This window comes from Notolabrus celidotus, chromosome 1 (assembly GCF_009762535.1).
Source record: "Notolabrus celidotus isolate fNotCel1 chromosome 1, fNotCel1.pri, whole genome shotgun sequence".
NCBI classification, from domain to species: domain Eukaryota; kingdom Metazoa; phylum Chordata; class Actinopteri; order Labriformes; family Labridae; genus Notolabrus; species Notolabrus celidotus.
In genome coordinates, this window is record NC_048272.1 from 15,834,999 (window position 1) to 15,862,588 (window position 27,590).

The 27,590-nt window shown below is 39.0% G+C and overlaps 1 protein-coding gene across 1 annotated transcript; it reads left to right on the top strand.

The window, feature by feature from the left end:
- The first annotated feature begins 3,886 nt into the window (after positions 1-3,886).
- Positions 3,887-27,590, top strand: smarcd1 (SWI/SNF related, matrix associated, actin dependent regulator of chromatin, subfamily d, member 1). Its single transcript, XM_034685560.1, has 13 exons — positions 3,887-4,120; positions 11,331-11,506; positions 13,770-13,812; positions 16,159-16,281; positions 16,689-16,811; positions 17,023-17,139; positions 19,562-19,663; positions 19,837-19,998; positions 21,546-21,643; positions 21,751-21,886; positions 24,222-24,344; positions 25,556-25,657; positions 26,715-27,590. Exons 1-13 carry the CDS (start codon positions 3,902-3,904, stop codon positions 26,766-26,768), a joined length of 1,578 nt encoding a protein of 525 aa, XP_034541451.1. The 5' UTR covers positions 3,887-3,901; the 3' UTR covers positions 26,769-27,590.

Genomic DNA, 27,590 nt, shown 5'->3' on the forward strand with positions numbered 1-27,590 from the left:
TGTTGTCATTATGATATTTAAAGAGTAAACACAGTTGTTTGATAATAAATAGCTTCACCGAACCACTAACCATGAGTGAAAAAAAGTTTTTCTCTTATCATTCATATTCTCTGAGAATTGGCCAAAAAAAGTCACAAATTCTGCAAGGGTATGTAAACTTATGAGCACAACTGTAATTACTGTGAAATGTAATTGTAAAGTGAGCTTAATTTTTGTGATTTATTTATTTATTTATTTATTTGAACACATGATTGCATAAGATCTGATATATAAAATAAATAAGAAGGGTGTGTTAGGAGAGGTCAAGAAGCCACCAAACTTATACAGAAGGGTCTCACTTTTCTTAAGTAACTACTTGAATCAAAACACACAAGAGCAAAAATAAGAACACAGGATCTAAGCTAATCAATCTAATAACTAATGACATCTTGAAATTATAAAAACTTTGGAAAAAATTGAAGAAATGATAAATCAATGAAAAAAGAAAAGAAAAGATATATAAACATACAAAGAGATTAAACTTCATGAATTAAGTTTGATAACAGTTTATTTTGGTACTGAGAGTATAATTGATGCTGACCTGTGTCTTCTTCTTCAGTATATTTATTACATTCAGAGGCATCCACACTTCTTTTGACAGGGGGGAGGCCCAGACTGGGGCAGCTAATGCAAACAGGCGTGCCTACACTCACACATAAATGAATATCATTTATTGGTAACACTTTGTAATAAGGGTACAAATTTAATCAACTCTTAAGTAATGCATGAGTCGCGATTATGTAATGCATGATTTATTGCAGGATGAATCATTAATTACTGCTGAAATTATGAAGTCACTATGACTATCTTCAATGAGTTCACCTTTCATATATCATCAGTTGAGGAGCCTTAATTCAGTGTTACATTAGTTGGTATGGATCATATTATCTGGACACATTTGTTTTATGATCATACATTTTCTCAGCCTCTCTGATTAAATATAAAAACTTGACATGCAGAATTAACAAAGACGTTAAGTTTGATAACAGTTTGTGTGTTAATTCTGTTCAAAGTTAATGACAGTTTACATTGAGGTTAACATTTAAACATGTTGAAAATACAGTGGTCTGTCCCCTCCTGCTGCAGTATCCAGGGTCCCTGCAATCAATGTCCAATAAAAGATTTAATCCAAACACATTATATCCATAAAGATCCACAGATTACTTCAAATCTACCAAGTCTGTGTGCTCTTTCTCAAGCTCTCCTGGGTGATCATGAGTTCTGGGTAACTTACAGTCGTATATTAACTTAAAGTGTGTCCATTTATGAGGCTTTGAGTTTTAGTGAGCTTTAGACAACTTCGTATCAGCACATCTATACTGCACAGAGATGAATTTTTAAGCAGGATTGATGCTCCAGCTTGTCTCTGTGCTCTCGCTCCTGCCAGAATGTCAGATGAGTCACATTTCTGGTGTAAATTTATCCTGTCAGATCTCTCAGTGCAATTAGGATGCTCAGCCGTTTGTCATAGATAAGGCTGCAGCCTGGCTCCTCTGGGCTCCACTTCACATTCTGCTTGTTAAGAAGATTAATAATAACAGCACAGTCGAGTTTCTCAGCACTCAAAGACGTATTATTCGATTTCAGACTTGAGTCCACCTGATTTGCCCTTTCATTTGTGTTAAGCATGAACCCATTTGTTTCATATCTGGGCTGTCAAGACGCATGTACAGAAGAAACCAATCAACAAAAACTGGGTGTTAATCCTCTCTGGAGATTTGAAGCATAACACAGAGATTCCAACACTTCATCTACCCCATGAATGAGGTTTTTATTCAAAAAGAATAATAATTTACCCCCCACCTGCCTTGTATGCACACACTCACACAAGCACACTCTGTTCGAATGCAAACATGCTCTGCAAACAGATGGGTTGCCATGTTTTGTTCTGTCCTGGCTCCATACTAATTGAGGGGAAGTGAGATGACATCAAAGTTTGGAAACAAGATTTGTGTGGGTAACTCTGAAAGGACCCCAGCTGCTCCACTGTTTACTTGTTGTTTACTTGTTTATGGAGGGACCACTTCAGAAGTCTCTCTGTGTCACTCTCCACATGAAACATGATGATGACGGCATCCATCTGAGGCATTTCAATTAAACAGTTACAGCTCAGTGTGAAGGTGCTGTTATTAGTGAGCCAAAGTGTGATGACAGAATGTTGTTATTTATTCACTCAAATCAACAGAAGATGTGATTTTTAATATGATTCTGAGTAAGGTAACTTCAGAGGACAAATTTTACAATAAAAGTTAAAAAAAAATGTGTTTGGAAATAAAATAATTGGTTTAAAGTGTTTTGACCTCTTTTTGGTCATGTTTCATTCGAGTCAATCTTTAAGTTTGTGCAGGTTCAAATAAATTGTGCATATTTCTTCTGCACTTCTCTGTGAGGGCTTGTGACCTTGTTTGCTTTAGCTTGAAACCTGTTTTCAGTTCCCTGCAGACAGATGGCCAAGTGACATTACAAACAAGATGAAGTTAACCTCCCCGGTGCTCCTCTGCTGAACCAGACAGGCATGTTTGGTTTGGATTTGCCGTACATCTGAAAATCTATTTCTTTTTCAGGGAGGGCCAAGGCTGGATTACACCTCATAAATCAAAGAAAACAGATTATGTGAAGTAATTTTGTAAGAACAAACACTGTACTACTGCTACTGATAACATCATCTGACAACGAAGTTTAGCAATAGGACATTTAAATCAAAAGTTATTTAAAAAAAAAAGATGTCCAGCATTGGCTTTTTTTTGTTCCAAGTGAGTGGAAATGCTATGTTTACAAAAAACATAATATTTTGTTTAATTTCTCAAATGTTTTGTGGGCAGTAAGTGAGTGATGATAAAAAATGCAGAATTTCCAAACATGCATGAACCTTGATGTGACTGATGATCTGATATCTTCAAAAAGTGCAGCAAAATTAACTGTTTTTATCTAAACATACAAAATAGTTTTAATAAAACTAGTCATTAAAAACGGGACCATGTTAAAGTTTGTCGTCATTAATCAAATTACTGATTTGGTTAAAATATTTAACCCAGCTGGTCCTGTAACTTATCATGAAGTAAATAATTTATATCCAGTTATTTAAAATAGTCCTCCATAAATATAATAATGATCGTACAACTTATTTTGTGGTTTTACATTGTTTTATCTGCTACAGTTAATAATTTCTATATTTATTTGACATCTTAGGACATAATGATGGTAGTTGGAGCCTACGAAGACCTATAGACCCTATACAGGGCCAAATGGGGAAATTACATTGATCTTATCACAGGACTATAGAACTTAATTGTGTTAAGATTTACCCTTTTAATTTTATTTTATTGATTTAATTGATTTTTTGTTAACTAACCGCAACAAATTCTGGATGGAAAAATGTAAACATCCTGCAGACCATCGAAATCTAACCAGCTTGTCTAATTTTGGTTTGGTGGTGTAGACTTATAGTCCACTGTAGTTTGATGTTTATACTACAGTCTATAAATAGAAGACAGCTCATTTGATGCCAAAGTCGGTGTACCTTTCTTTAAGTTATATTTTGTTATTATTTTTATTTATTTATTCTATTAATGTTATTATTTTTATTTATATTAATAGTCACTTGTCTATTTGTAATTTTATTCCTTTGCTTTTGTCAGATTGATTTGTTTGTCGTCTTTGTTGATTGTCCTGTGTGGATAATGTGTTCTGTCAGTTATTGTCTTAAGGTGTTTCTAAAAATGTGAAAACTAATAAAAAACTTCAGATCAGAGACTAATTCGTTATCACAATTTAACTGCAGTACCCTTAAAAAACAGCAGGGGTCGCTGGGGGCGTTCTCGCCACTCAAACCTCTGTTCTCGCTCTCTCTCGCGATACCTCCATGCCTCCACCGGCGGCGATAGTCAGAGAGGACATGGCGGCCAGAGGGGGGTTTCAGACGGCACCGACTGGAGGTGGTGGTGGAGCAATGGGACCTGGACCACCGGTACCGGGCGCAGGACCAGGCATGGGCCCTGGAACTCCTTCTGGAAGGATGGGACCGTCGGCGGCGGCGCAGAACCACATGTACCGCTCCCCGATGCCCGGGCCTGGGTACCCGGTGAGATATCACTCCATCTTAGCCCGCTAGAACAAAGCCTCTTACCGCTGCTTTGTCACAGCGGCTAACGAGGACCGCCTCAACCGGTGCGGGCCAGGGCTCTACGCAAAGCTGTCCCCTCGATGAGAGAGTACCAGTTTAAAACCCTCAAACACAGACTTGAAGTTCCCTCAGAGTTAGTTTAGTGTTTGAATCTGCTGACCCTCCCGCCCGGTAACATCGGGTTAGCTGGTTAGTCAGCCTGCTAGCTTAGCCTGCTAACGGAGCTAGCTCTGTTTCACTTATTACTAAATAAATCCATTAAAATAGCTTTGAGTACTTTCTAAATAAAGCAGGGCCAGGGTGTTTTGGCATGAACTGAGCTATTTAGAAAAGTTTAAGTACTAATTGAACTACAAAGTCTGCTTTGGAGTGAACTAATGCTAACAGCCTGGTCCACTTTTGAATGAACAGGCTGCTGGACGAAGCTCCAGTCTGAACTAAAATTCTGTTCTCACCATGAAAATCAGCTTATTGGTGATTATTGCACTTTTTAAAAACAGAGGCAGTCACTAAGATTCACCTGGCTGGTTTTTAACTGATTAAAGCACACTAGATAGGAATGCCGTCTAACTTTATCTCATCACAGATTAATGATTTCAGTGATTTGGGTGCAAATAAACTCCATGGCCAGATGTTTAAGATATCCAGAATTCTAACATAATACCTGCTGGCATGAAATATACTGTGCTGTTGTGTGATAAGTCATTGCAGTAAGGCAGGGGGTCAAACTCATTTCAGCTCAGGGGCTACATACAGCCCAAGTTGATCTCTCTTGGTAAAATCCTAACACAATAACCTATAAATAACAACAACTCTAAATGTTTCACTTTGTTTTAGTGCCAAAAAGTACAAGTACATTCTGAAAATGTTCACTTTTAATGAACCATCTCTACAGAAACAGCTGTTGGATTATGCAAACAGCAAGTAATCTATTATCTCACTTTGAGAAAAAAAGTCTAAGAAAAAAAAGCGCTGTTCAGGTTCGCTCGGTCAGCATTATAATTTTATGCAACCCCCAGAGGACAAATTTAAAATAGTAGTTTCTTTAATTGAAAAATTGCAGTTAATGTCCTCTGTAATTTTTTCACTTCGCAAAGTCTGTCCGCAGGCCTGATTGTAACCTGTGGTAGACCGGTTTTGGCCCGCGGGCCACATGTTTGACACTCCTGTAGTAAGGAAAAGCTTTCTATCCAGAAAAAAAATAAGGGATGCACAATATGACATTTTCTGAGATTCTGGAAGTATTCATACCCCTTCACTTTTTCTACATTTTGTTCTGTTACAGCCTTATTCCAATCAAAATTCTATACACAGTACACCATAATGACAAAGTGGGAAATGTATTGTAGAACTTGTTGCCAATCAATTAAAAATAAAACACTCAAATATCACATGTACATTAGTATTCAAACCCTTTACTAAATATTCTAAATAATATTACAGCCTCCAGTCTTCTCAGGTATTATGCTGCAATCAGAAATCAGAAAGAACTTTAATCACAATGTATCTCAAGAATACAAAGAATTTGACTCTGGTATTTTTGCGTACTCCCTGTGAAGACATAAATAGACAGACACTGAAAATCAAGGACTAATAAAAAAAAAAATATATATATATATATATATATAAGTACAAAAAACATGAGTGCAATAAAAGAAACAATAGACAACATGATAACATGCAATAGTGCAAGGATGAAGGTGGCTCTGTCCATGAGGTAGCTGGTTCATGACACAAGCTTAGCACACCTGGATAAGGGGAGCTTCTCCCACTCTTCTCTGCACATCCTCGCAAGCTCAATGAAGTTGAATGGGGAGCGTCAGTGCACATCTATTTTCAGGTCTTTCCAGAGATGTTCAATCTGGTTTAAGTCCGGTCTCTGGCTGGACCACTCGAGGACATTCAGAGACTTGTCCCGAAGCCACTCCTTCGTCATCTTGGCTGTGTGCTCAGGGCTACTGTCCTGTTATACGGTGAACCTTTGCTGCAGTCAGAGGTCCAGATTTAGTCAATGATCTCTCTGTACTTTGCTGCCCAGAATATAGTTAGTTTAAGTCAGTAAAATGTCACAAACAAATACTCCAGATTCACATGAGAACACAGTGTGTGACTCATTTAACCAGCAGGCTTCGTGTGCCAGATATTACGCTTTAAAAAATGTCAAACGAGTCAGAAATGAACGGGAGGAAAGAGCATATACGCCCTAAGTAAACCTTAGAATGCCCTAAAACTGCAATCCAAGGCCAAACATTGCCCTAGGGCTGGGCGATATGGCTTGTGACTAGTGTTGCAATATTTTGGGATATATCATTTATCTTAGTATTTCAAAATATGTTCTAAGTCCCTGTATAAATGTTAAATTGAACCCTTTATCTTGCATAAGATAACAGCACAATGATAATTCAAGTCTACCCTTTATGTTTATTTGTTGCAAAATGAGAAAATCACAGTCAAGTCAAATTGAGCACCTTTTTATTTTCAACTAGCAGTGAAACTCGTCAGCGTTTAAAAGATTCTTATAAATAAAGGCATGGAAGGCTTTCTTACTGTGGCCTTGTTCTCAAAGACCCTTCACAAAAACACAACTCAAGGCAACAAAAGGTGCATTTAACAAGAATCCTTGAGTAAGTTGTTCAAAAAGTATATAAATCAAATGCACTTTTTCTACTTGGACATGTTTGTAACAAGATATCATTTAAAAAAAACACTGATTTAATATTTTTCTTGTGTCCTGTGAAATGTAAAATGCCTTGCTGTTTCAGGATAGTTTTATTCTAAATCACAACTAACACTCATCACAATTCTGCAGAAAGGTGCAAGACTTTATTTGTATTGGTAACACAGCAGGTTCTTCATCTTGTTCCTCTTGGCTGTGTGCTCGTACCTCGATCTTACACTTGGTCAAACAGAAACAGGGCAGTAGAAGAAGGAAAAAACAAAGACGAGGTTGTACCCCGTCTGCCCCCATTTTTCATTGTTTTTTTTTTTTTGTTTTTTTCAGTTTTGACCCTACACCCTGTAAGACAATATTTTCAGCGTGAAATACAACTATACTGCAAAAATAATGAGAGGTTACAGAGCAGAGGGCAGCGTCTCAACAAATAAAGATACACCTAACTCTTACAGGATGATATGAATACAGAAGTTTTTTTTAACATTTCTAGTTTCTCCTTGTAGTTTGAGTAATATTGTTCACTACACCTGTCATCTGATGCTGATTTAGTTTTCCCTCCTTCAGCTTTGTTCTGTTGATGGAGTCACTCGTCTTAGTGTGAATGATATTGAGTTCATGGAAAAGAAAGTCTTGGACTCGCTTATCTGACGGCCTCCTGAACAGTGAGGCCTGCAAAATCAGCTTTTTCTCTGCATGCACAGAGCACGTCTCAGTATGAAGCATAATTTGATGGAACACCGTTGTCAACCTAGGAGAGTAACTGACTCTGGGGGGATTAAAATAACCTCCACAGGTAGTGAGGCTGCCTCATACTCACTTCTCCTCTCCACTGTGTTGTTTTTCACTTGTTTTTGACACTGTGGATACGTCCTGTTATTCATGGCGTTGATATAAAGGTGGGGGGGGGGTTGTCTAAGTGTACCCAGTTGCTTTCTCTATTGACCTTTTTTTAATGAACTTAATTACAACCATTGACGAATTAAGCCATAGCTGTAAACTTACCTACATACACATGAGGGTAGGCTTATCTAGGATGAGATTGTAAAACATCTCACTGTAGGCGTGTACATATTGTAATTTCAAGGTGGGATATTTGCATCCCTGTCACGCCTCCTCCTTTGCACCGTCTACCATGGAGGCGTAACCAATATTATGCCAGTTTGGGAGCAACGTGAATGCACAATTGCAGTGTGTAAGAGTCTCAAGACTGCTGCAGTGTCTGTCTAGCCCCCTGAGAATCCCCCTCATCCCACAGGGAAGACTTCATGCTGTGAGGAAACGTGGTAACAATCATCTGAGGTAGAGCTCCTGAGAACCCCAGGTGAAGTGTAATGTTTACAACATGATTCAGGACAGAACAACACTGATGACAGTTTTTGCTCTATCAATGCTTCGTAAACAGACGGACCTTCACTGTTGACATCTTGTAAATGACTCTCCTTCTTTGATCTTGGATGTGTGATCATCCTGTTGCGTATCCCTCTTCTGGTCACATGCATTCATTGGTTGCATAATGTACCCTCCCCCTCTTGCTCGCTTGCAGTGAATTTCTGGAAAAGTTCCTTCTGCATCGTCACACCAGCTCACCTAACGTCGGCCTAAAGTCGGGGTGTTAAATTTGGATTGTTTGCTTTCACACATGCTGCTCACTAGGAAAATTAATGAAAGCTTGTAGAAGTTTGTGCAGCGTGATTGGGTGAAAACAGCCAGTGTCCTAAGTGACTTTTATATGAAGGCTTGTACTTGGATGTTTTCTATGTTTTGATGTCAGGCATGAAGTATCTTTGTATCTCTAGTGTAGTATTGAAATGTAAAATTCTGATGTTATTGGAATCAGTTCTGAACATGAAACTCTGTCATTGTGATCACCTGTTGGGAAGTTGTAGATGCTATGTGTGCACCATCTTCATGTGCTTCCTTGAACTGGGTTGAGAACAAATAAACATTATTCTGCATACATGGTGCTGATTCCACTGAGGACATTTTGCAGCAAACCTTTCCCATCCTCCTTTTTTTGTGAGTATGGTCATGAACACGCCTGAAATGAATTTGCTGTATTCTGAGGAGGGCATATTTTTGTATTTCAAACCGTGATTAAAAAGGATGCGTCGTTTGTCCCGGGTTGTAAAGCTTGCTGCTTAGCTACAGGCAACCTGAAGCATAGTTGAGTGAAAAGATGTTACATCTGTTTTCTCTCCAGTGTCCTTGACAGCTTTCACACACAGGCAGCCTTTCACAACATAGTCAAAGAAGCTCCATACTCTGAATACCTCAGAACTGTCATTGTCTTCAGGTAAGCCAAGGTTGTTCTGATGTATGGCAAGAAGAGCACTTAATGATCAACATGCAGCGGCTTACTGCCCACACTGCACCGCACAGAAAAGGCAGAGTGCATTCATCTCTCTTGTATTGTTGACAAGTCGAAGTCTGTCACTCTTCCACCCCTCACTGCAAAGCAGAGGAGAGCACCCGCCCGCAGCCCCGCTGTAGTGTCTCCGGGTGTTTGGACTGACTGCTGGAGGGAAAGCTTCAATCAATAATCTGTCTTTTGTCGGTTTTACCCGCCTTCATGCAGTTAGAAACCAGGAGCCGCCTCTTTGAGTTCTTAGCGCTTGGTTTGGTGAGTCCAAAGTGGAAGTTGTTTTGCATGAACTTGTTTGAAGGAGTCGCGATGCTACCTCTTCTTCTACGACACGGCGCATCCCTTCAGTGCTTCAGTGTGTGGATAAGGTCATAAAATGCAATGGGACCTATATATTTTTATTGTGTGTGTGAGTGAGTTATAGTGTACAGAGTGCTTTTATACTGCAGACTTAGAGCTATGCTGCGCCTGCCTCATGCAAAATTAATTTTCATTAATTTAGATTTGATCATTTCCATCAGGATGTGTGAGCCGTGAATACTTTGTTACTAAATGTGTTTACTTTTCGATTAGTTTTTTAATTTCATTTCTTACAGGAAACATAGCCGTTACATTTTAGTATTTTTATTATTTCTTTTTCTTTTTCATTTAAAAGGATCAGGCATATTAATGATCACTTCTGTAAATATGCCAGGTTTAGCCAAAAGGCTAGTTTACATCTGTATTCCCTTGTCAGATGTTAAAAAGGCTCCCTAAAAAGATAAAATAAAGTAAAATAAAATCACAATAAGAACGGAGAGGAGAAACCAAAACACAAACAAAACAAAAAAAAAATAGAGAAGAAAAGTCTAAGTAGCACCATACGATTTAAAATGACCAAAAGCTACATAAGGACATGATATGACCGTCTTTGGCTATGGACATAAAATACATGAAGCAAGACAATCAGTATTTGTTTTATATTAAAAAATCCTGTCTAAATATTAACAAGAGAGTCAACTCTTCTCTGCTTCTATCCTCCAAAGTTATTTAAACCTTTAGATCCATTCATCTTGATAAAATTACAATGCACAAAGTGATTGGAGTCAAATTTAACCATTAACGCTTTGGTTATCAAAACAGAGATCCTTAAAGTTCACATAAATACAAATATGATCATTTATTTTCAATTATTTTTCTGTTTTGTAGTCATTTTTCTGTAGTTTAAAGTGAATTGATGCATTCATTTATCAGCTGTTTTGTCTAAAGGAGTCCAAAAAAGAGGAAGAAAGCTCGGCACAGTTTTCCAGAGCTATAAAGCAACATCTTCAAATTGCCTCATTTGTTCAACCAAAAGTACAGATTTCATATTCCCTTTAGTTGCCATCATAAATTATGAAAGAATAATATGAAATCCTGCCGTTTAAGAAGCTGAAAGAAGCAAATATCTAGACTTTTGCTTATTAATTAGTGCAACAATCAATTACAAAATAGAGGTCCATCAGAGCACCGGTCTATTTGTTGCACTTGGATTGATTCCTGGTCACGATATGATCTGGTGAATGTCACCCCTGCCTCTCTCTCTGCATTTTTGTCTTCTGTAAAAAATGTCCTGTCTAAAACTCTTTAAAAGCACTTTGATACCTTTCTTTGTACAGATAGTATTTTTATTTAGAATTTTTAGATTTGTTTTTAGCTTCTACATTTATTTGTCCTTTCTGTTTTGTTGTTAAGCACCAGTGTTCCAATCACCACATCAAATTCCTTGTGTGTGTGAGCGCACACTTGGCAATAAAGCTTTTTTGAATCTTTTTTTTTTAAGTTATATTTTGGTGCTTTTTGCCTTTATTTTATAGGACAGTTGAAGAGAGACAGGAAATGTGGGGAGCAGAGAGCGGGGGAAGACATGCAGGAAATGGTCGTGGCCGGGAATCGAGCCGCCGACCCCTGCGACGAGGACTGTAGCCTCTGTATGAGGGGCGCTTAGACAGCTAGGCCACCAGCGCCCCCTTTTTTTAATCTTAAAAAAAATAAAAGCTAAATAAAAAGCTAAACAGCTTCTGAATAAAATCATAAAACTAAGCCCATTACATCTTCTCACAAAAGTCCTTTTATTTTAGAAATAATAATAATATGGCTTATTCTCTTCACAGAGACCTGGCATGCCTCCATCCAATCGTATGACACCTCAGGGACCAGCCATGGGCCCCCCAGGATACGGCAACAGTCCAGTCTCTCGCCCTGTGATGCCTGGCGTGATGGACCCGTCTCGCAAGAGGCCCGCCCCTCAACAGATTCAGCAGGTGCAGCAGCAGAACCGCAACCAGCAGTAAGTCGTCCCCTTTATCAGGCAGCGGCTGTAGTGCTTCACCTCAAACAGACGATCGATGCTCAAAAGTAAACTTTAATTATAGGCTTTGTTGTGTTCAGAGTCCTCTTGAATAGAGGCAATGAGGTGTCAGCCTGGAAAGAACAGATGTGTTTTGAATGTGATCAGATGTTTCCATGTGTTTGATTTTCAAACACTGCAGCTGCTTTCTCAAACATACCATTTTTATCCCCCCAGAGACTTTGATTACTGCCACCCAACACCATGTTTTCTATACGGATTCTGTCTTAATATCACATCCTAGATTGTAACAAATGGCTATGTGAAGGGTTTGTTAATTTAACATTTGAAATAAAAACAAAGTGTTTGTTCTTTAATAGAAAGGATCAGACCAATATTATTTCTGATAAGTTACATAGACTACCAGTTGACTCCTTCTGACCCCCCAAAACCTGAGATCATAGACTGCACAATACTTGAACCGGCTTCACCCATTGGTTTTTGAAGCAGAGTTTTGAAGGCTCTTGACAGCAGTTGCCGTATTGAAAATGCTGACTCAACCTTACTTTCAGAAGACTAAACTCCAGGCAAAGAGGTGGAGTCAAACAACCGTTTACGGCCAAATTCCACCAGATCTGAATCCAGTCCGTCTCCGATCCGTCGTAGCACCAGATTTGTTGATAGGTTTCTATTCTAGTCAAATGTGTTAACTTCCACTTGATCCGCTCCGTAGCGTTCCGGCTGCGTCCCTGATCCGGCAGCTTGGAACGCAACGGATCAGATACGCAAGACTTCTATTTTTGCTGAGTGCCGGAGCCCGACGCACCAATCAGCACAGAGCAGATGGAGCGGGACAGGAAGTCAGGCACCAAAACGAAATTAAAACATCTGGTTGATTTTCAGAATAAAAAAAACTCTGTTATCACCAGATCGTATTTCACTTAACTATGACAACTCACCGTCATGATGAGCGGAACCAGGCCTTAGAGTCAACAGGTTAGAGGTATTCAGAGGACAATAATGACAACATGGATAAAGAGAGGAGGAGGAGAATCCTTACTTCAGTTATTACCGCGGGAGAACCATGGTCACATGACTCCAGTTCTCTGGAGGTCCTGCTCTGTGCTGCGTTCTGAAAACGCAACTGGTGGGTGTTGAGGGGCGAGAAAGTGCGGAGCCAGACCGCAGAAAGAAAGACGGACCAAACATGAATCTGGTTGAATTTCCATGTTAGCCTCCTCAACAGAAAGTGTGCCCGCCTGTCAGTCAAGTCAGTCATAGCCCCAATTATGCAAAACTCATTATTTTAACATCTTCAAAACTAATGAGTTATACTAAAAGAATCACCCTCAGGACAGTGTGCCGTTAAAGAATTAAGCCATTCAGACTTTCCTGTAAAGATGGATTTTTTTCATTGGGTGTGTATGTGATCTCTGGTGCCTCTGCAGGCGGGATCCTCAAGAGGACAATTGAGCAGCTGAAGTTTCTAGTACTTCTGCATCCGCTTCATTTTTCAAGACCGGAGGCTGCCTGTGATAGATGGGGATGGGTGGGGAGCGAGGGCAGTGCATCACCGTGACTGGTGTTTTAAGCTAGACCCAGGACACCTATAACAACCACTCAACTGTGACAGATATTAGCTTAAAAGAAACCATGTGTAATCCCAGTGTAATCTCAAAATGTATAATATTGCGATCATAACAAACCAGATGTTGGTACAGAATCAACAATTTTTTTCTTCATTCCAGACACTAGCTGACATTTTTGCTTAAAAGTTTAAACTCTAAAATTATTTTTCAAAATATTTAAATTTATGTTTCAGTCTCTTTTTTTCTCCTTAGAGCAAAAACAAACCTTCATAAACCTCAGAAGAAGAATATTAAATTGGAATATCTTCTGCTTTTCTCTGTCCTTCATCATACATTGAATATATTTGAGTCCTTGATTTAATTCGTCAAATCAACTCTAATCTTTGACTTTTAGAAACTTGTGATTTTGCTCAATTTCTTACAATTTACAGGTTAATTAAGAAATATAAACGGCACACTCTCTGATATCTGAATAATTACTCAGATTTAGGTCACACACTCACCGGTTTGTCCCGTAAGAGGACATGATAGTACTCGTTAATGAAAGAGAAAAGCAGCAGCCGTTCGGGACCTGTGAGATCCGTCAGGGACTGGATTCTTGTTATGTAAATGCTGCATTACTCCGCTCTAACCTGCATTCAAACTTATCTTGTTTTGTTAATTTGTTTTCGCAGCACAAAGAAGAAGAAGATGGCTGATAAAATTCTACCTCAGAGGGTGAGTATTAATCAAACGGCAGGAAATCCATTAATTCAGGCCTCTATTCTACTGAAGTGATTGCATTTGCTCGACTGTTTGAATTCTAATTCAGGCGGGCTCCAAACAAAGCAAAGCTCATTTGTATTAAAAGTTTACAAGCTGTGAGCGGTTCAAATTACCTGCCGGACTCTTTTCAGGTAGAATAACTTTTGCCCTGTGCGCTGACATTTATTAAGGATCGACTAAACGGAAAACACAAATCCATACCACTAAGATATTCTACAGAATTTCAGAGTTTTTAAAAGACTTATATGAATATGAAATAATAATTGTATTTGTAGAGCACTTTTCGAAAACCAAGTTACAAAGTGCTCTATGTGGGCAGTAAAATAAAACAGGCAGTTCATAAAAACACACAAGTCAAGATAAAGAAAAATAGACATATTTTAAAAGACTTAAAATTCCCTGAAAAGAACTCCAAAGGGATAAAATTATTTTAAAACATATTCCTTAAGACAGTTAAAATAAAATAAAACTAAATTAAATTAAATTCAGATAAAATCAGCAAAGGCTCTACGATAAAAGTTTGTTTTCAGAAGAGATTTAAAAGAGCTGATCATCACACTTGGCCCCTTATCTATTTTGCAATCACTCCAAACTCTGAACCATGACGATAGAAAAATATGTATCATTGGGGCAATATGTTGCTCTCCATTTTTGTGTCCGCCGCATTGAAGCAGTTAAGATCTACTTATTTGATTGTACATTTTCATTCAGTTTTAATTGTTGAAAACATGAGGATTTTAACATAAATCATATTGCTGGATTAAATTAATTACTGGCTGGCAATCCAATCAGTTTTAAGCCAAACATGAACCTTCATGATAGCAATATGAAAGCAATGACATATAAAAACACTTTTTTAAAGTATTTTCAGTGCTCGATATTTGTAAATATTAACGATCAATTATCAATTAATCATTAAAAAACGAAGATGTTTTCCATGTTAAAACAATGACAAATGCGTTTTTACTCTAAATAAAATGTTCCTTAGTGACACAATGTATATGATTGGCGGTATTGAATAGCGGATGATATTGAGGCGTACAAAATCTTAAACATGCTGAGTATCAACCTGTGGAGCAGGCTCATAGAATTACCTCCGCGGACACACAGTCATACTGAACAGAAATGTATTTTAGACTCACAGTGTCCAGTTCTCTGTCTACTTGTTCTTATTGAGAAAAATAAGCATGTGTATTCGGTAGTGTTGTAGTCAAGACCACATTAACCGAGACCAAGACATGTCCGAGACCAGAGTGCACCAAGACCAAGACAAGACCAAGACATTTAGGGACTGAGACCAAGTCAAGGTGAAGACCATATATATCAATGAAAAATCACTATTTAAGTTTGCTTTATATACAATTGACAGCAACAAACAAGGTTTGGTTTTGTCCTTGTTGCCTTTCTTTTGATGCGCTGTGAGAGCCTTTTGACTCCTTAAGTATTGTTTTGGTCATTGTTAGTTTAAATCTCACTTTTGAAGAAAGCTTTGGAGGGGTTATCTCATCACAGTAATGACAGGGACAAAGAGTGCATCAGTGGAGGTCTCGACCGGTCTTGACATAAAATACAGACTCAGCCCAGTCCGAGACAGAGACAAGACCGAGTAAAAATACTTTCGATTCCAAGACGAGGCCGAGACCTTAAATATGCGCTCTCGAGACCAAGACCGGTCTCGAGTACTACAACACTAGTATTTGGTCAGATGTCAGCAGGGAGCATAACCGGGTCATAATCGGTCCAGCGGGAGATGAAAAAAAGCACTTGTGGAGACCTGGCGCACAAACACATCACCCAGCTGAGCGTCTCTGCTATGCGCAACACCTTTAGTCAGCTGATTCACATCCAAACATGCTTTAAAATTAAAACACCTCCCTGATAGCTGAACGAAATATAAGACCACATGATGTATGTTCCATGTGATACAAAATTAAAAACAAAAAATGTGTTTGCGTAATTTCTCATTAATCAATTAAACAATACTCGATACAAATCAATACAAACATCTGTATTAGGTATGTTAATACAGCATCCCTGCCTCCATATTGCATCACAGCTGATCTTTGTTTTCAAAAGTATTCCTCTTAAGTGCACAGGTTTACGAGGAACTGAAGCTGTGGGAAAATAGAGGTGGAGAACAAATGTAGTTTGTACCTTTTAAGAGGGGACAATGGGTTGAAAGTGCATGATAATGTTACTGAATTTCACTTATTAGAAATGAAATAAAACACCTGAAGTAGGCTGTTCTGAGTGCGTCGTGTGCATTCGTTTAACCTGTGTCTTTTCCTGTGTCCCCAGATCAGGGAACTGGTCCCAGAGTCTCAGGCTTACATGGATCTGCTGGCTTTTGAGAGGAAGCTGGACCAGACTATCATGCGTAAGAGGCTGGACATTCAGGAAGCCCTCAAAAGGCCAATAAAGGTTTGTTTCTATATCATTTTGGAGTCATTTTAAACCTCTCTGGTCTCTGGCTCCACATAAACGCACAGCTATGTGAAAGATTGTCAATTCTAAAGTGAGATACTGAGTCGACAGCGTGTTTGTTTTTATAGTAATTAAATATTGATGTTGCATCCACAAACAAGTTTAATTTATCAGCTCCGTATTTGAAGTGACAGCGAATCCGTCTGATGTGTAATATCTTATATAAATTTAATCTTCTCAGTGTTCGAGTTGCCAAAACATTGAAATTGATGTGATCATATAAACAGCTTTAAACTGTCACAGCGGAGCGATCTGATTTCTCCCTTCAGTACATTTAATTTTTATCCAGTGAAATCGAACTGGAGTCAAATTTTAAAGTTTGTTCTGACCTACTTTTTTTCCAGCAAAAGAGAAAGCTTCGGATCTTCATATCAAACACCTTCAACCCTGCAAAGCCTGATGCTGAGGATGGAGAAGGCACAGTGGCATCATGGGAGTTACGCGTTGAGGGGCGTCTGCTGGAAGATGTAAGATTCATGAGTGAATCTACTGCTGCTGTATTTTCTAAAGAAGTGTTTCTGATTGATTATGGTTTGACTTTTTGGTCATTTAATTTTTAATGTTTTCTTCACATTACTGAGCTAAGACTAAGGAAATATATTTGCACAGAAGTTTAAATGATTTATCAACACCAGTGTCATGTTTCAAACTTCTGACAATGGCTTCATTTCCTCGTAGACTGCCGTGTCAAAGTATGAAGCCACCAAACAGAAGAGGAAGTTCTCCTCCTTCTTCAAGTCTCTGGTCATTGAGTTGGACAAAGACCTTTATGGTCCAGATAATCACCTTGTGGAGGTAAGACCAGACATTTGAACCCAGCTGTTCCTTCAATCGTTACTGCAGTAATCGTGTATTTGTCCTCAGGCAAGTGTTAACCATTTATTTTCCAACTCTTCCTGAAATGAGTCTTAACACAAATATTGATCCTTTCTTTAATGAGTTATTGGAATATCTCCTACTGGGAAATGTTTTTTTAATATTACCTGCTATATTTTCCAAGGTGATGCCTCTTTTTAATAAGGACAACAACCCTGAACCCAAAAAGTAATTACCTTAACTATCAAACAGCAAAGAAAAGCTGAATATCAAAACTCTGGACGGAGCATCTGAAAATCATGTTTTGCAATTATGCTGAAAAATCTGAAAGCATTAATATAACACCAAAGGACGGGAAATTCAATCAACTAATCTTTTTGGGTGCTAATTAAATATTGATTTTTCTAACCCTGTGATTCTCTTTCATGGATTACTGGACACTGAATCTTTACTGAGGTTAACATGTCTTTGAAAGCTGTAACACCTTGAGATACGATCAGTTCTTTTTAATATAAGGCCAACATTTTTATTATATTTACTTTAATGCTAATAGAAATAGTAACTCAGAGGTGACGGTTTAACATTTGTATTTGTAATTGAGGACTCTGTTTATATTAGGGGTGGGTGATGTGAATTACAATTTACATCACTGTTATGTTTGTTTTGCAGTAATTGCATTATATCGCTGTTACAAAGTGAAAAGCAATTATGTATGTTCACGCTATGACCGCCTCTCCCCCTCAAACAAGTTTTCGATGTGTTACTCTGCTCATGTCTGTGCCTGAGACCAGAAACAGATATATTTTTGTTTGTTTGTTTGTTTGTTTGTTTTGGGGCTTTTTTGTCTTTATGGATAGGACAGCTTAGACTGTTAGGCCACCAGCACCCCCAAACAGATGTTTGAATCGGTCCTTCTGTGTTCAGTTCTCAGTGAGCTTGAGCTTCTGGGTCCATTTGATCTGAATTTAGGTTTCTCTCCCGCTTCCCTGTTTGTATTTTTTGACTTCTACTTTATTTACTGTCTGAGTGGTGTTAAGTTACTGCTGAAAACATGTCGTTACCTGACACGGTTCTTTCAGAATAAATGTATTTCAACAGCAAACTAGCCGTTAACCATTATGGTGAAGAAATTTTATTGAAATGTAAATAAATTGAGCTTTAGCAGAGCTATATGTAGTGTCAAGACTTGGGATGTCAACAATTAATCAAATTATTGATTAATTGATTAAGAACTTACTTAATCAATTTTTTTTTGTTTCAATTTTGTATCGCATGGAACAAACATTATGTGGTCTCATATTTCGTTTTGTTATCAGGGAGGAGTTTTATGTTTAAAGCATGTTTTGATGTGAATCAGCTGACCGACTGCGGAGACGCTCAGCTGTGCTGCGGCTGAGTCACAGGTCTCCAGGAGCGCTTTTTTTCTACACCGCTGGACTGATTATGACCCAGTTGCGCACCCGGCTGACACCTGACCGCGTCATATGCTTATTTTTCTCAATTAGAACGAGTAGACAGAAAACTGGGTCTGAAATATGTTTCTGTTCATTTCCCTTGTTGAAGTCTGAGCCTTCACTTTTATGACTGTATGTCCGCAGAGATTATGTGCCTGCTCCACATGTTGATATTCAACGTTTTTACCTCAATACGATCTGTAGCTATTCAATACCGTCAGTTATATACATTGTGTCGTGAAGGAAAATTTGATTCAGGGGGAAAACGCATTTTGCATTTTTTTTACATGGAAAACTTCTACGTTTTTTTTAATGATTAATGGATAATTGATCGTTAACATTTCCAAAGATTGATCACAGAAAAGACTTGAAATTCACATCCCTAGTCAAGACTTACAGTTGCTCCTTTGACCACAACTCACAGCCACTGCTTGCTACTTTTAGTCACTTTGGACTTAAGACAACAGAGTCATCAGTTAACACACACTTTCAAGCAGGTAGAGTCGTCGTAGCAGAGATGCAAACACCTACAGCAGTGTTACTAGCCGACATCGGACTTGGTGAGAAAAGAGCACAAACTCAGACTGACACCTTCTTTAACATAAAGAGGCTGCTGTGCCCTTAAGTTAATGAGCATAATGAGCTAAAGACTGGGACTCAATCTATGTTGTGGGTTACAAATCACTATTTTACCTTTTTAAACCTGCCTCCGTGGCTGCATCAGTGTTGGTTGGGGTAGTAAATCTCTGATGTGTGTGCACTTGAGTCAAAACGTGTTTACTAAACAGAATCCATCTTTAAACCGTTGATGATGGTTTTGCAAAATCTTTGTCATGGCAGAACGTGACACCAATGATGGTACTGAAACCGTTGCCCCGCCCACCCCTAGATTAAATATTGATGAGTAAATATTCAGGTTGTCATTAAAATACCTTTTGTCATTTCAGTGGCACAGAACCGCCACCACCCAGGAGACTGATGGTTTCCAGGTGAAGAGGCCTGGTGATGTCGGGGTCCGCTGCACTGTCCTGCTGATGCTGGACTACCAGGTAAATGTTAACGGTTTCAGATTAATTCAGACAGTGCTAAGATGTTGACTCCGCCTCTGAGGGAAACGGTAGCGCTGCTTTTAAGTCCTCTTTGACCAGGAAGTGGAAAAAGTCACATAAAGAATAATCTTTTAGGACCTTTGTGTATTCACGTTCTTCTCCTCTACAAACAGCCCCCTCAGTTCAAGCTGGACCCCCGACTGGCTCGTATGCTGGGCATCCACACCCAGACCAGACCTGTCATCATTCAGGCCCTGTGGCAGTACGTCAAGACCCACAAACTCCAAGACCCCCATGAGCGCGAGTTCATCAACTGTGACAAATACCTGCAGCAAGTGAGTGAAATCCACCTTAACAGCACATCAAACTGAAGTGAAGTGCCTCTGTGTTCTTCAAAGCTGTTGATAACACTAAAGCTGTAACATGTTACTGTGATGATCAACAGTCGGATTGTTTTGATGGTGTGCAATCCGGCTTTCTGTCCTTTCTTCTGTCCTTGTAAGGAGACACTCATTCAGAGTCTCTGACTGCTCTCAAAGTGTTTTTACTCTGACAGTGCCAACATAAACACAGGATCGTGGAGAGTTAATAATGAAATCCTGCAAAGTGAACATATGAAATATAATGTAGTGCTAAGCTTGTAGTATCTTGAAACTCAAACATTGAGTCATCCTGCGAAAAATTATGAACAGAGTCAAAAATTTGAAGCTCTAGTTTCTTCTTATGCAGAGTGATCATCGCTGCAATAGCCTTGAACAATGCGGAAAGATCAACACAACCTGGGGAAAACAGAATAGATCATAGCAATCAGGGGTGTTGGTCTACACGTAGCTAAAAAAAATAGTGTTTCTTAAACATGTATTTCTTTCAAACTCATGCAAATCAACAGAAGGAAATTTAGACCACTGTCACTGAACATCAACAAATCCAGAGTCTGCAGATTATAATTTGAATTTATATTATATACTGATCAGAACTCCTGATTTACAGGCCTGGAGAGGTGACTCAAAGGAGTCACGTACCTTTTAAAAATCACACGTCAAAAAGAGACTGTAGCTATTTTGAGAAATAAGGAGTCACTGATCATCAGGGTTAAAATTAGGGACCATACTTTTAATTTCCAAGCATCCATGCTAATTTATGATGAACACAACCTGTTGTTTTTAAGGATTTGATTAGTGTTTAGTTTCAACTTTAAAATGAAAGCTATAACCTACTTTGACGTCACTGAGGTCTAGAAATCGGTAGCTTTATCCAAATTTGCAAAATTGGTGCCAATAAAATAAAAACATAGTCACTTATTACAGTGCGTACTGCTCAGAGTGATCAGCTCCAAGCAGTATACACTCTTTCACACACACTCATCGTCCCTCACTCTCTCATTCTCTCTCACTCTCTCTTTTTCTTGGATCAGAAAAAAATTACTTTATTTATATAGCACCTTTTTAAAAACAAATGTTTACAATAAACGTAAATTAAAAAGAATAAAGTGGTGTGATAATAGACCAGTAAGTTAAGTTAAGTTAAGAGGTTTTTTTTAAAGATAAATAAATAGATAAAAATAGATAAGTAAATAAAAGCATTAAAAGGATAATAATAGAGGTTTTCAGAATAAGAGGACAACATCACATTGAGAAAATTAGAAAAAGTTTTAAGGATAAATTAGGAACATTAAAATTATAAATGAAAAAAATAAGATGCTGACCACATGCCTGATTGATACTTACAAATCAGTGTTGTCCTTAATAAGATAAATGATCAAGTGAGTGAGACAGAATATTTGCCCTGAACTCTTTTTAACAATGCCTAAATTAATATGTTCAAACTCTCAGTACCTTTATTCAAAGAGAGGGTAACATGCGTGTTTGTTTTTATTTTGCAGATCTTTGAGACTCAGCGAATGAAGTTCTCAGAGATCCCTCAGCGCTTGCACGCACTCCTGATGCCCCCGGAGCCCATCATCATCAACCACGTGATCAGGTAATGTCATGTGAGGATGAACAGCCTGCCCTCTCTGGAAACAGTTAAAAGAAAGGAAACGTGTCATTATACACGTCTAAAACTGAACTTACTGTATTCTTGTACAGTGTGGACCCTAATGACCAAAAGAAGACTGCATGCTATGACATCGACGTGGAGGTGGATGACACACTGAAGACTCAGATGAACTCCTTCCTGCTCTCCACAGCCAGTCAGCAGGAGATAGCAGGACTGGACAACAAGGTACAGACCCCTCCTGCAGCTTTTCTCACATCTCTGTCCCAAAGAGTTTCAGATGGACATGAATCCATCAGATAGTCTGAATCAGGTTTGTTGCTCATGTACAGTGTGCGTTATCATTGTGCAGAAAGCTTTAACTTATTTTGCCCAGATATTACAAAAAGAGAATAATTCTTCTTGTTTGATTTTGTGTGATTAAGTAGTTAAAAACAGCACCAGTTCTTTGTGACTCTCTCTCTGCTGAAGCTGTATAAAGGCCTCTTCTAGCACACTCTGCTCTTTTTGTTGAACTCTTCCCCCGTTGAGTTACAGCGTAGCTTTTCTCTCCTCATTTTTGTTCACCTGCTGAGGGCCATTTCACACGTTCCTGCTCCCCCAAATTACTGCCTCTGACTTTGTGCCTTTTCTCCAGTTTGGATGCGGACAAGGTTTTCTCGACCTCCTGCTTACAAGCGTTACCTTGACCGGGGTAGGCTGTAATCACAGCGATAAGACACAGAGGCGTCCTGCCGTGTAGTCTTTGTTCTCAGACAAGTCAACAATGAAATAGAGAGTGCTTGTTTATAGCATACAGGCGCCACTCGTTTTGTTGATTTACTTTGAGTTTTCGAACATTTGCTGATACACACACTGATATCAGACGCAGCTTGAGTCAGAGCCTGAGGAGAGACCAGCTCAGGTCAGACATTCCCAGGATACTCATCACGGTTGATGTGTTTAACCCAGACATAATGACCTGCAGTGTCTGAGATGAATGTAAGACAATGCTACCCTGGAATAGTGTCACATTTCTTTGTCAGGCAAAAAAGAAACGGTCCTATGACTGATGATTTACAGTAGACAGTCTGGAGGACTTCTTGAGGATCCTTCAGTTCTTAAGTGAAGCAATGGGCCGTTTAGCTGAGCATGACAGCTCTCTAATTACTGCAGTGATTTATTTTGTTATGAGTTGTCATCCTGCAGTAAAGGTTCGATTAATCACAACTATTCCTTCTTTTTAATTGGAGAGGACTCTTCCCCTGCAGTCTTGCTTTGTCCTCATCTTATTGACAAACATATTTAGATGAGTAAACTTTGCTTTGTTTTTAATTTGACATCAGATTCACTCCACAAGCATCAAACATCCCCTGTGATTTATCATTAATAAACAAAAGCTAGCTACGTTAAATGTCACTCATCAGAATGCAGGTGGAATTAATATGTTTTTTTCCAAACACAGTGCTGTAAACAATCTGAAATCCGGCTTTGTATGACACAGCAGAAGACTTTAATAAGGAGATCCTCTCTTAAAGACACTGCACCAAAGAATCAAATAAGTCAAGGAATCAATCAATCTTTATTTATTCGGCACCAGATCACAACAAACGTTATCTCAAGGCGCTTTTACAAACAAAGACCCAACATCAAGACAGGATAAGATCCAGTCCCATCTTACAGACAGCAGCATTTAGCAAGTTACAGTGGCAAGGACAAACTTCCTTTAACAGAAAGAAACCTCAAGCAGAACCAGACTCATGATAGACAGCCATCTGCTTAGACCGAGTTGGGGTTGAAAAGAGGGATAGAGGCAGATGAAGAGGAGAGAGATGATTGTGGTGAGACGGAAGTGTTGCCTTAAAGTCAGCCCAAAGCTGCTGTAAGATTTTGTTGCCACGTTTTAACTAGACGATAGTAGAGGCGGATGAATACATTTCATTAAAAAGTTCTGTGAAAGTTAAAGCTCCTGAGAAACTTTTGGTTGGTGTTAGTTTTAGCGCCCCCTGTGAAAAAGAGCTGGATCTGTTATTTTATGTGGAAGTAGTCTTAGGGGGGGGGGAAAATATCTCATCCTGGTTCCTCAAATATTTTATAATACTCAGTGAATCTTGAAGTCATCAGACACCTAACAGACAGCATTGATGACAGACATAAAACTGTCGAAATAAAATTGCTAAATCTAGTCACAGATGGTTGTCTTTGCTTTGTAGCTCACGTTTAAGGATCAGAATAATTTAAGTATGTTTTATTACCAGAGAAAAAGTCCTCACAATCAATCAATCAACATATCACAACAAATGTTATCTCAAGACGCTTTTACAAACAGTGCAGGTCTAGACCATTGTTAAATTATCAACAAAGACCCAACACCAAAACTGGATAAGACTCAGTCTGATCTCATCTTAATCCACCATGAGCATTGCACCTTGCAGTATTTAGCAAGTTACAGCGGCAAGGAAAAACTTCCTTTAACAGGCAGAAACCTCGAGCAGAACCAGACTCATGTTAGACAGCCATGTAGAGCACCACATCATGCCGTGGCACAGTGTGCTCACACAACGTTTTCTTGATTTCTCCTCAGATCCACGAAACCATTGAGACCATCAACCAGCTGAAGACTCAGAGAGAGTTCATGTTGAGTTTTGCCAGAGATCCTCAGGGCTTTATCAACGACTGGCTCCAGTCCCAGTGCAGAGACCTCAAGGTGAGTCTGTCCCTCCTGACCTCGAAGTGAAGCTTCAAGGAACTTGACGCACATCTTATCTGTGGTCCAGTATCACCACAGACACCATGGTGCCTTCTGCTTGAAAACAAAGAGTAAAGGAAATGTGCACGATATTACACTCTGTTTGAGTGCACTGTGAATCTCTAGATGTTTAGTTTTTGTGCTCTGACATAAGACAGTGTGTTTTATTCTGTTGTATTTGTTAAACAAAGCAGATGTGGTTTCATTTTTCAGAAGCATGCTGCAATTTTGCATTCATTTTAAAGCATTTTAGAGGAAATAACGTCATGGAAAGAGGGAGAAAAGAGACAGAAGTGTCTTTCATCTTCAATTAAATAAAGTGATGCATAGTCAGAAGATCAGAGGTGTTTTGAGATGAAATGTAACTCATCAATTTCAGATTGATTGAGCACCATTTTTCCTGAAGTGATTGCCAAAGTACCTGTCTCCTCCTGTCAGCCTTTATCTTGGCATTTCACTGTTATTTATATCTGCCAGAAAAAGTGAATCCTCTCTTTGAAACTCATTAATAAGTCTGTTAGATTTGTTATTTGAGCTAGTTAATTAAAACTTCATAGCCTATCAACCTAATTTCAATGCAGCATCTCAAAATTGAAGTCTAAAGTAAAATTACTCTTGTCAGGAAGCTCTCTTGACATGTATTAGTATCTGAAGTCAGAAATCAAATTTCTCAGGAAGCAAAAAGACACCCTAAATAATTTGAAGCTGAGAGAACCCCTGTAGGTCATGTTCGAGGTTAATCTGTACTCTGCTGTGGAGAGGTGACTCTGTGTCAGCGATGGTTAGAGAGGACTTAATTTACTCCATCGTAACACAAAGCTCGTGCTGCTCACTGATGTGTATCGCAGAAGGGCACAGACAGAGTACTGTGTGAAACATTTAATAAACATGTCTGACCGGCCACACGGCTCGCCCGTGAACCGCTGACCAGCTGTCGCCACCTGCAGTGTTCACTCATCCGAATAGCTCTGAAATTAAATTAATCCAGTCCGAGGCCCGCTGAATGCTTCAACAGCACTGTCAACCTTATCAACAGAAACCCTGTAACCGTTTGTCAGAGCTGCAGGCTATTTTTTGGATTCAGTCCTTTGACTAATGTTTTTCTTTTCATCTACACAGAAACCTGAGCTGTTTTCATTTCTCAGCTTTGTGTGTTTTTCTGGTTTCAGACTATGACCGATGTGGTCAGCAACCCAGAGGAGGAGCGAAGAGCAGAGTTTTACTACCAGCCGTGGGCTCAGGAGGCCGTCTGTCGCTACTTCTACTCCAAGGTAACCCTCGCCCCCCTCTATGTTTTCTTCCTGCTCTGTGTACTCTTCTTTGTTTATGTCCATGCAGGTGGTGAAGTTCTGCAAATATGTTTCAAGCTTGTTTGTGGCAATTAAACCCTCAGAGTCCAAGAAAGTTTGAACTGACATTCAGGAATCTCGATTGCTGCTTGATTTTAGACTACACAATGTTATAGCATCAAAAAAAAAGGACTCAAGTAGGGTGTTTTTTTTTTTTTATTCTCAAGTTTAGTTTGCCTAAATTTGTTAGGACAGCTGAAGAAAGCCAGGAAGTATGGGGAGTATAGAGTATGGGGAGACATGCAGCAAATGGTGTTGGCCAGGAGTCAAACCAGTGACCGCTGTAATGAAGACTATTGCCTCTGTATATGGGGCGTGTATTCAAATGGCTAGGCCAACGGTGCCCTGCAACGCCATTTTTTAATGCTTTTCTCTCTTGTTCGGCTATAATCATGTATTCAAAGAAAACAGTGGTATGCTACTACCAAGTAAACCTTGTGAAGTGGATTGAAAAACACCCTTGGTTGGTGGCGTCAGTCTCAGCAGGCAGGCAGTAGGTTCATCCACACTTCACAACTATCAGCGCTGCTGTAAGTTTAGCTCAACATCTTGCTGGTAGTTGGCAGGGAGGCGATCGCAGAGGGTACTAGAAAGAGCTACACAGCTGCATAGAAACTGCACATTTCGGAAAGTAGTTGCAGTTTTCAAGCAGGAAGAAAATTCAAACCATTATCCCTCCAGGACACCTTTAAAACAGACTGTCTCATATACCTGTGACTTATATTCCAGATTTTGCTCCATTTAACCAACAAAAACACAAAAAAGCAGCAAATCTTCAAAATGGGGCAATTTTCAGAGTAGGTGGTAATATTGAGCCTCGACCAGCTATTGAATCAACCAGCTGACATTATCTCTCCAGCTGATGACTTTTTATCCTGGCCTTTCACTCAGATTGTACCTTATATGATAACTTGTGATAACTGAACCTGACTGACTGTCCTCCATTGATTCAATCTTCTCTGTGTGTAAACGTCTTCAGGTGCAACAGAGGCGACAGGAGCTGGAGCAGGCGCTTGGCATCAGGAACACCTAAAAAGACATCTGTCCACAGGCGACAAATGAGGAGACAACTAATGTGTGCGTGCGTGTGTGGGATGTTCAAAGTGAATTCCTCAGAGTTTTCTGACAAACTTAGGGTGAGAGATACGAGAGACGGATTTACTGTTGAATATGATGTCTTTGTTTTTGATTTTTGGCCCTGCAGCCTCACTGTGTTTGCAGTTTGGTTGCTATTTCCACTTTTTTTTTGTATGATTTGTTTGCACAGCTTCTTGTATTTTGTTGTGCATGTACTAAAGCTTCACCTGAAAGCATTCCTGTCATTTTGATATGTGCACCCACGCAAAAATGCAGATTGAACATGAATGAAAAGCAGAGAGCAGATTGTACCTGGCAACTCTTAAATCAGCTGGAATGTGTTGATTTTGCCTTGGGCTTTTTGTTCCTCTTTTTGGAACAGTAAATTCACATTTTACACTCCTAACCCTGCACGATTCTGTTCAATTTACTTTTTGCAATCAGGCTTCTTCTTTTTTTTCTTTTTTTTTGTATTTGACTGTTTATGTGTCACTGTCTTAAGTTCACATTGGCTTGTTTGTGCCACAGTCTGATGTATGAGAGATGTGAAAGAGCTCAATCATGACAAACTACATCTTTCGTTGATGGTGGCATTTAGTATGAAGTTTGGTCTTTCTTTTTTTTATTAATGATTCTTGTTTTGAAACATGTATTATATCAGTACTTGTCTTGTTAGCTAGTACAGAATATCAAGGAAGTAGCTAGTATGAGTACCTCTAGTCTATATAGTTTTGTAAATACTGAGCAGAAATAAACTGAAGATGGATGTGAAGTGAAA

What these genes read in the sequence shown, in the direction of transcription:
- smarcd1 (XM_034685560.1), top strand. Translation starts at nt 3,902, where the DNA reads ATGCCTCCACCGGCGGCGATAGTCAGAGAGGACATGGCGGCCAGAGGG. An exon ending in TAGCAGGACTGGACAACAAG is followed by an intron (nt 21,887 to 24,221) that starts GTACAGACCCCT and finishes ATTTCTCCTCAG; the next exon opens with ATCCACGAAACCATTGAGAC. An exon ending in CCCAGTGCAGAGACCTCAAG is followed by an intron (nt 24,345 to 25,555) that starts GTGAGTCTGTCC and finishes TTCTGGTTTCAG; the next exon opens with ACTATGACCGATGTGGTCAG.